Source organism: Trifolium pratense, linkage group LG1, assembly GCF_020283565.1.
Source record: "Trifolium pratense cultivar HEN17-A07 linkage group LG1, ARS_RC_1.1, whole genome shotgun sequence".
NCBI lineage: Eukaryota > Viridiplantae > Streptophyta > Magnoliopsida > Fabales > Fabaceae > Trifolium > Trifolium pratense.
The window spans coordinates 51,395,084-51,405,154 of NC_060059.1; the positions used below are offsets into that span (position 1 = coordinate 51,395,084).

General features: G+C 33.1%; 1 protein-coding gene across 1 annotated transcript; it reads right to left on the reverse strand.

Annotated features, from left to right (window-relative positions):
- Nucleotides 1-2,106: 2,106 nt before the first annotated feature.
- On the reverse strand, nucleotides 2,107-8,786 carry LOC123903299 (exocyst complex component EXO70A1). The gene is made up of 11 exons (XM_045953251.1): nucleotides 8,352-8,786; nucleotides 8,163-8,258; nucleotides 6,819-7,024; nucleotides 5,656-5,880; nucleotides 5,360-5,498; nucleotides 5,061-5,273; nucleotides 4,376-4,581; nucleotides 4,061-4,258; nucleotides 3,874-3,973; nucleotides 2,686-2,915; nucleotides 2,107-2,580 (listed from the first exon to the last, which is right to left on the reverse strand). The coding sequence occupies exons 1-11, from the start codon at nucleotides 8,508-8,510 to the stop codon at nucleotides 2,463-2,465; spliced, it is 1,890 nt and encodes a 629-aa protein (XP_045809207.1). The 5' UTR covers nucleotides 8,511-8,786; the 3' UTR covers nucleotides 2,107-2,462.
- Between the last annotated feature and the right edge of the window lie 1,285 nt (nucleotides 8,787-10,071).

A 10,071-nucleotide genomic window follows, 5' to 3' on the forward strand; every position in this document is an offset into this window, starting at 1 on the left:
TGGGTCCCATAAACAAATGTGGACCCATATAACTTTTATGGGACCCATATAAATTTTAACCAATAGAAGAGAATGTGTTAGAATGTGTTTATTAAAAAATGTGTTGCTAACACTCCTCTTTCCATGAAAAAAAGAAAACCGGCTTCATGTTTCCGCCATTTCAGTTGGCGGTTACGTAAACAAAGTAAAAAAGTCACTTTTTATTTATCTTTTAACAATTTCCATGAAAAAAGAAAACCGGCTTCATGTTTCCGCCATTTCAGTTGGCGGTTACGTAAACAAAGTAAAAAAAGTCACTTTTTCCTTCAATTCCCCAAAAGGTCATGCCAAAATGAGTACTCTCTTGGATCCAAGTTTTATTTGTTAGGTTGATTTTAGAATTGATGTATCTAGACTATAATATAGTTTAGATACATTCATTTTACAATGAACCTAAAAAGTAAAACTTCTATTATGTATAGGACTGAGAGAGTATAAAAGAGCTTAATTTGTTTAATTTTTTCCGCCATCGGTATTCGATCCGTTGGACCGCATAATCTGATTCGGGGGTTAATTATGTGGTTTCAACTCTCTCCCGATCGCAGTTGCGGGAGTCGTATTTATTGTTTAATTTTTAAGAAGGAATATTTAGAAGAAAAATAATCTCTTTTTTTTTTCAAGTAGTCTAATGGTAAGATTCACACATTTAAATGTGGAGAAACATAGAATTTGGGATTCGAACCCCGACCACTCCAATAATATCATTGGTAGCTACTATTTGAGCTACACTTATGGAACAAAAATAATCTTTCTTTAACTATCCACTATTTTTTGCCAAACATAGCTCAATGTTATTGGTTAACTAAAAATCTTAACGAACAAACTAACTCAATTTCTTTCCTGCGAACAATTATTTTTGTATGCAACTGAAAATCAATCTATAACTGTGAGCATTATGCCTTACAAACTGATCGATATAGAGTGGGATGGGTAGCTCAACTAGTTAAGCTAGTTGTTGAGCTAAGGGCTAAGGAGTTTAAGGTACAGAGTTCAAGTTCTGGCAAGAAGAAAAACTAACATTACATTATAATATATTAACAATTTGCTTATAAAAAAAATAAATAAAAAAAAAAAAAAAACTGATCGATATAGTACAATTTAATGTTTATGATTAGCAAAATTTATTTACCAATTAAAGATCGGAAATTTATGCAATGATTTAGAAATTTAGTTCAATTGGCCATCACAAAGCTGATCAAGTAATAGTATACTTTAATCATTCATCTTTAGATGTAGAAAAGAAAACCATTATATTTATTAATGAAAATCAATGAAAATAGGGAGATAAAATCATTCCAGGTTATGCTATTACATACATTTAGACAATTGTGAATTTATGATGCAATTTGAGGCAAGGAAACACCAAATTCTCCCATTGTTGCTACCCCGAGAAAACACAATAACAATCGGATTACATACAAATCTCAATGACAAAGATGAGTCATCTCTAAATCGAACAAAACCAAACAGAGTCACTCCAAAATTAACAGGTCCACGAGCTAATTCATCTTCAATCTGGTTCACCACATCACTATATTGTTGCTGAATCCATCGGCCACCTTTAAAATAGCTTCGACCTCAGTCACACTATCGGTTTTCTGACTAAACAGAGACAAATGCATTGCAACAATAGCTCCAAATGGTAGAAATAAACATTTGGTGTGTGGCGGTCTTAGCTTGTGTATGGAGGGGATAGGTAGCTGGAAAATGTTAGAACTCCGACGCTCAAATTAGTATTTGAAAGAGGGGAAATGCTAAGTAAATTGGGTGAAGATTGCATTCTAACAAGGTAAAAATTTGAAAACTCAGCCCTTGCCCAAAATGAGTAGGCCTAGGCCAAGGCCAAGCTTTGAGAAAAGAGGAAGAGAAGCTTCTTGCATTATAAACTTGGTACACAAGTATCTTTAAATTGTGATAACACCAAACTATGATCAAAATAATTTTTTGAGTAGAAACATAACCAAAATAGTTCTTGCAATACTCCATCAATCCTTATTCCTATGAGTCAATGTTTAAGATTGAGTTTTTTTTTTTGGACAAGTTTTAGGATTGAGTTGGATCTAACTCAAATATAAAATACATTATGAGATATAACATTTGATATTATATATCGTGTTTTGTTGACAATTTTGAAATATCAAACAATTAAAATAGTGTGTAAATTGTGTTTAGCATTTGAACATAATATCCAATAAAAAAAATATATGAACAAAATATTACATGGCTACATGTGATCCCATATGATGTCCGCAAAAATGAACTCCCGCTTGAGCCATTCAATGGCAATTTACCAATTTAATGCCCTGTAATAAGAAGGAACAAAAGATGATACGAGAATATGACAATACGTCTACATCATGGACCGCTCATTAACGAGTAACTAAGCTTGCAAAACAAAGAGTGATCTATGAAACTGTCTGCTTTCACCGCTTCTGTTCGCTCCACGCCTTGCTTTCGAAAAATTCACCGAGCATTTGTTCAAGATTCTCGGGAGAGTATCTGATATACTTTGTAGGATTTTTTCCATTCTCAATCATGGGCCTGAAAGATTAAATACATGTTCATCAATGTGAGAAGGAACAAAATTAAATTATATAACGAGAGAATTAGAAAACAGAAAAGAAATAGCCTCTAACAGAAACATACCCAAAACGTTTAAGGAAAGATCTATAGGCAGGCAACAAAACTTCAGCAACAGCCAGTCTAAGTGATTCGCGCAACTCACTATCTGGGACAGTCCACTGAGATTGTCTCTGATGAAGCTCCTCAAATTGAGTGTTAAATGTCTTGAACCTATCTTTAACTGCTGTTCTTGAAAGTCCACCGCTGTCTCCACCAGATGAATTAGTTCCTTGGACAGTGAGGCACTGCAAGATCTGCAGGATCATATAACACTGTCTGTTAATGAAAATTTCATCATACCTCAAGGTGAATTAATAAATGATTTGGATTAACATCTTTTACACCCATATATCGCATAACAAATGCAATATTAAAGTTAGTACATATTTACATAAAATAAGCAGCTTGTCAATTTAAGAACAATGTGCCGCTCAGTCATCAAGCAAAGGCTATAAATTTTTTCTTGCCAGGTCTTATACTATAAAAGAAATGAAAGAATCAACCGATGTAATGATGACTAGGAACAGAAAGGTAAACAAAAAAGCCTGATTTTTTTTTTATTACTCTTTTCTGCTACTGGGAAAAAGAAGAAAAAAACTTGCAGCTCAGATATTAAAATTAAATGTAATCATGAAATGGCTTAAGCCAAGTAAAATAAATGATGGTAAGTTGTCATTTCCTACTGACTGAGGAGTCTTAAATATGTCACAAGTAATTGATGGGAACTATGGAACTGGTTTTTTTTATTAAGAAGAAATCCAGGTAAACTCCCCAATTGCAAGGTATTGCCGACCTTCAAGGGTTGCACTGCACCTCACTAGCCGAAGGCCTTATAACCCTCTTTCGAATTTGCACAAGTGAAGTCCCCAAGGTTTAGCCCAATTGGTTGAGCTGGGACACCTGCAGCAGTTTAAGAAAGGAGTACAGGGTTCGACTACTAACATAATATAACAACAATTAACATTTTCCTATAAAAAAAAACATGGGGAGATGTTTGCAATATCTTTGCAATGGGAAGTTCATCTCTATTTCTTTCTAATAAATATACCTATTTTCAATTTTCACTAGTATCTTTACAAAATTAAAAAGGGAGGGTTAAAAATATACGTCCTTGATTCCTGTAACTTATGCTCAGAAGAATAGATTATCAAGTGTAAAAAAACTCCATGGCCACAGAGATAGCATGAAAAAATTAAATTTAAAGAAATTAACCTTTGCCCAAGAGATCCTTTTATACTGGTTTGCATGCTGTTGCACAATTCTTCGGTGTATTTGTACCCAGTCATCCCCCAACATGTCCTTTGCCTCTGACCTGTAAGTAACAATAGGCAAAATTGTACTGAATATGCAACCAACTTAAAATATTTCACAAGGGAAAAGGAAAAAATATGCAACCAACCTTCTCACAGATCTCACTATGTAATGGATATTGTTCATAAGAAATAACTGGGTTAGTCCTGGGTCTTTATATAGTTTAGATTTTCCATCTAGGTTATTCTGGAGAGCCTGCATAATCCTTGTTGTAACAGATGCTAACTGAGATTCTGGGTCGCCAGGATCAAACTCTTGAAAAAGTTGTTTCAGAGTTGCTTGGTAACTGGCCACATTCAGAAACCACATTTAGAACCCACATCTGATGGTCTTCAAAGAAACTTACAAAGACACTACAGGCCAATTAGAAAAAATTCAGAGAAACTTCATCATTATTACTCACTCATAGAGAAATTTCACGTAATTGATGACATAGCTGGTTAGAGGGTGGACAGTTCCATCTTGCACAGCAGTTTTAGTAGCATCTTTTTCAACTGCTTCCTCAAAGTCACCAAAGGTTTCTTGGGCTGTCTGAGCAAGTCGCTTTGTCAAACTGATTGCAGCTTCCCGCATTTCAGTGCAAACTTTACTATCAAACAGTGACTCAATCTGCACCATGTATCAATCCCACAGAAAACAAATAAAAATTAAAGATCTATAATTTCAGGCCTACAATGATCCTAGCAATGCAGAGAAATTATTAAAAATAGATATATTTCTTTTCTTACGAAAAGTGCCAGGACAAACCTACAATCAAAATTACAATAATTTTAGCTACGTTTATATCCTTGTCATATTCTATGTGGTGCTTCCACTTGTTCTATCATCTCATCTCATCACTTGCCCCCAAGTGTCTAGTTAAGGAAGACTACCTTTAGGCTTCTCTGGATTGCCATGCATCCTTCAAATTGAAAAGAGCACACAAAAATTCTAATTGATAAATAAGAGTTTCCAAAAAGAAAAAATCTATCTTGGAAAGTCTCAATATTATGTTACGCCTCTTACAATAAGCATCATTTCAACACTAAGCTAAATGGATATACATAATTCTGGGGAAACAAACATAGGAAGTTTAAACTTAACAATACCTCTGGTTGAAGTTCTCTCATTATCTCATACATATCGAGAAGAACAAATAATTTTTCAGGTGACCTCTTGCTTCTGGCAATAGCCTCTCCAAAACTAAGAAGCATAGCTACACTGCTACCAGTGACTTCAGCAAAGCATTGAGTTTTCACAGAATCGACACCTTCAAAGATTTGATCACAGATTTTTTTTTCCCCGACAATCAACAATTTTACCTGGTCAAATAAATTTAGAGTGATACGTGGGACAGAAATAAAATAGAAACAAAAAAAAAAAAACGGTGATTCATATTCATCCTTACAGAAATCCTCATGTAATGAATCCAGTTTCCAATCTTAGCCTCCAAAACCTCCCATTGCATTTTTTGAACATCATCCTTACTCAGCCTCTCTACACCTAACTTCCTAAGACTCTGCTCCAGGACTGCAGAACGAGTGTCTCTACAAATTTGGTACATATAGTTATCATAAATCAATCTAAATTTGGAAGAATTTATGTGCAGACTTGGTCCAGCTTGATCTCATATATTTCCAGCTTTGTACACACAAAATTACAGCCTATACATCAGATAATACAAAAGCAAGTAAACATTCTTACGTATAGACTCGAAAGAGCTGCTGTTGATGTCCCGCTTGAACCATTTGTATTGCTAATTCATGAAGCAATGGTAAAACTCTGGGGGGAATAAGAGTTGGGAGAGTGAAAGTGACAGCCTCTCCACTTTGTTTTTCTGAATGGTTTTTACCGCCGCCGCCTCCAGCAGCTGATGGCCTTAGAGAGTTCGGTAAGCAGTCAAAAAGGCGATCAGGTTCCACAGGCTTGCTAAAATCAAAAGCCAATATGTTAAAACTTATATCATCGAGATTTTTTGGTTTCAGATCAAAAAACATTGCTAAAACCGCATATACAATTATATATGCACAATCAACAAGACACATATGAAGAAGATGCAAACTTTTATGAATGCAAAGAAAATATGCAAGAAGTTTTTCCTGTTCTAGATTCAATAACTATATATTAGACAGAAAATTAATAACAGTTAAGTTTGTACCAGCCTGCATATGGAAAAAAATCATGTTCTGTGTCTATAGTAGGAAAGTTAATAAGCATTTACATTCAGGCTTCCTGGACAAATTAAAGAACTAAGAGTACAATAGATGAAGTAAAATATTTGCACGATGATGATTGATTTTATTGTCATAGGATGTTTAAAAAAAAAGTAAAATATTCAAAAAAATCATTTAATAAACATCATACATATTATTCCTTGACAACAATCAACATTGTATTTCTTCTTTAATACATCTTTCCTTTGTTATTTAGTTCTTTCAAGAATAAAGAATATGATGCATAATCTAGTTATTATTGTTAAAGAAAAAAACATGGAAAAAGTTAGAACAAATATAGTTAAGGTTGTTCATATGCGAGGTCAATCGAACCTCTTGGATCAAGGGAGTAATTCGAAAGGGAAAATGTTAATGTTGAGCCCGTGAATATAAAAATGCAAATAAAATCCATTTATCCATGAATACCATATAAAAAGTACTACAACTGCTATTTTGTAAATGAGAAAATATGTATGATGTTTATTAAACCATAGAAACTCACTAGTGATGATCTACCTCAAAGAAGGACTATATAATGCTTAGGTTAGTGTCTAAAAGAGCTGAAAATCCAATGATAAGAAGAGGCTAAATGTAATGTATACACAAACACATGTCTACCGAAAAGAAAAGAGATTGAAATACAAGAGCACGAACCTGTAATTTGTCAAAAGATGTTTAAATTCATCTTCAAGCTTTAAGATAGCTTTAGCAAGCAAGTTGTTTGCATGGTTGATGATACCTTCACTGCTTTTGAAACTCTTTTTGCTGCTGAAGAAACGAACATTTGATCTAAGCTGATCAACTGCTTCCAAATAGCTTTCTAGATCCTCATGTGGCCCTCGCAGTATTTTAGCCTCCGCCTAACAATCAAATTTGATTGAAAATCATTAAAAATCCAATAGCATCTACTACGAATTTAGTTGAACTAAAAAGTATCATACTTATCAATTCCCCAAATGTATACAGGATTTCAGTTATAGATAAAATTTAAAGAATACCACAACAAATATGGTAGTTAATCTGAAGTTCAACACTGAATTTTATACCTAAAAAACAAAATTTAGTAATAAGAGGTCATGGAAGGTAATACTCGTAAACATGAAAGGCCCGCTATAGTTCATATTGTACGTTGACAAATGCTATTACTAACTAATACTCTTTAATAATCTCTTTTCAACACTCTTCATAATTGAGTTAAATTCATGTGGGATGTACCCCCTTTGGAAATGGATCCAATAATAAGGAAATGAAACTCGCATGATTTAGCAGGTGCCACCTAAATTTATCCAATAATAGAAAGAAGTTGGAAATAAGTTATGGTGTTAGCATTCCTCTCTCAAATAGTTGGAAATAAGTTATGGTGTTAGCATTCCTCTCTCAAATTTAACAACGTAAAAACAGCTTAACTTGATACTTCCATAACATTACAAAGTAACAATGTGACTAGAAGTCACATAACAATTGGGGAAAGCCAAAATCTAAGCTCTAAACCACTAGCTATTTAATCAACTGGTTGGTCTTAAATGATTAACAAGTTTCAATTAAGCTCAAATTTTCATCAGATCTAGAGGTTTAAGACAAAAAAAAAAAAAAAAAAAAAACTAGACATACCTTGCAGGGGTGCTATTCTTTACTTTTAACACATTTGCATCAACTTCCAAGGCTAGTAGTGGTCCACACCATGGACCGGTGCTTAAAATTATTAGAAATTTTAACAACCGTCCACAATACTATTTGGAAGTAAAAAATCACAACTCTCATAGTCTTTACGGCTAAAACAATGACGCAATTAGCACACACTTAATACAAGTTACATTTTTATTTTTTGTTTTTTTAATTGACCCTATATCAATTAAGTCATTATTTCAGTAAAAAAAAAAAACGAGACACCATTAACTTGTACTTCCAAACAATAGCATATCACATGGTTGGAATTTTAAATATTTTCCGAAATTAGAATCAGAAACTTAACAATCTGCTGCAAAAACAGAGACATACCTTCCGTGTCTGATCAAATTGCGTCAAAATCACCTCCGCAGCTTTTAAAGTCTTGTCAATATTATCATGTGCACTTCGAATCGAATGCGTTTTTATCTATAATCAATCAAATAACAAATCAAACATTACCAAAACTAAAACCCTAAAAAACACTTCATCAAACTCAAACCAAACGCTTAATCACATTACCTGAGTGGGACGCATTGCAGTTTCGAGCGCAGAAAGACGGTGATCAAACGAACCAAGAATCGAAACCATGTTATCGGTAATGGTTTGGCTTCTCTGCAGCGAATCTTTCACGAACGTTGCTCTTTCTTTAAGAGCAACCATGGCTTGAGGAATTCCCATTGTGAACGATTTTTTATGATTAATTTTCTATCATTTTCTCGGTTTTGTTTTGTGAGTGGGAAAATGAAAATGCATAAAGCGTTTTGATTTGATCCAAAATTTGGAGATTGATTATTTGGTTTTTGGATATTGATTCGAAAAATGAAATGTGTCAGTTGTGTTGTTGTTGGTTGTTCTTACTGTTTCCGCGCTCGTCGCCAGTCGGTTAAGGAATCAGTTGAAGTGTGGCCCTCTTGGCACCTTTCCTACATCTTCTGTGGGACCTTATTTGGTTCCAATGCTGCTTTCTAGTTTCTACCCTTTTTATTTCTAATTATTTAATTAATCTTTAAAAAAATAATTAATCAATTTTTTTTTATAATAATGAGGGCCTAAGCCCGAAAATGAAAAACTACACGGAGATTATTCTAGGGGTAGTAATTCTCAATTCATCAGCTAACAATGAATCTTTAATATGAGATGGACAAGAATTATAAAATATAATTTCACGATCTAAAGTACACTCAATACTCGACAAGACATCCGTACATTTGTTTGATTTTCTATAAGCATGAACAATCATAATTTACCTATTTTACATGTTCTACGATTTTAATCCCCTCATTTCAAAACCAAATAGGTTATTTTTATCTCGAATAACAATGCATCAAAAAGATCATCTCGAGTGACGAAGATTTGTTGACATGTCACGGTTATTTACCACGTGTGTATTACGACATCAACACTTTATGTACCAACTAATAAAAAAATGGGACACATTCTGGGTGACCAAATGAAATTAGGGGCAAAATTGTACAAAATAATGAAGACTTATGCATTAAAAGTTTGATTATATTAAAATAGACTCTCTTTTTTTGTTCAAAGGAGTGCCGAGGGTCCAAATGGACTGTTTATTAGAGGAGAAAAATATAGATTTTAATACAAGAGAGAAGAGAAATGAAATTCAAGGTTCTTCGAAGGAGAAGAGTGTAAATTTCTCTAATATATTATCCAAAAGAGAAGATGTAATTTAAGCATATCAAAATAGGGTAGGAAATGTAATTTACTCATAAAAATAGATGGATTGGATGAAAATTCATACATTGAAAATATGTTATTGCATGGATCGGATGGTTTTTTGTTTAATTAATAGGTTGAATGAATTTTTTATTTTATTTTTACAATAGATTGAATGAATTTTTATACATATACTTTTGTGAATTATTTTGATTCATCTATTATCACTCAAATTCATCCCATTCATCCATTTTACCACCCTTAGGTTTAGGAAATATATCCTTTCGCTGCATACTAATGTGCATCACTAGAATCTAGATGTGAACAAACTATTGAAAGATTTGGATTTATTTTTTTAGTTCACAATTAGATATTAATTATATATATAAAAATTAATTACACATGAACAAAAGTTAAACGGATAATAAGATTTTTTTCATAGATCTTTAAAAAACTACATTTATAGATTTAAATGACACAAATTACAATACATATAACCTTTTGAATTCTTTTCACGGTTTACAATTAGAACTAAAGCTAAAGCTAATCGATTATCATTGATCCG

Bases quoted from the DNA above. Each gene is read 5' to 3' on its own strand.
- LOC123903299 (XM_045953251.1), bottom strand. From the start codon at position 8,510: ATGGGAATTCCTCAAGCCATGGTTGCTCTTAAAGAAAGAGCAACGTTC. The intron at 7,025-8,162 runs GTATGTCTCTGT...TTTGATTGTTAG, and splicing joins AATTTGATCAGACACGGAAG to GCGGAGGCTAAAATACTGCG. The intron at 5,274-5,359 runs GTAAGGATGAAT...TTATTTGACCAG, and splicing joins TTCATTACATGAGGATTTCT to GTAAAATTGTTGATTGTCGG.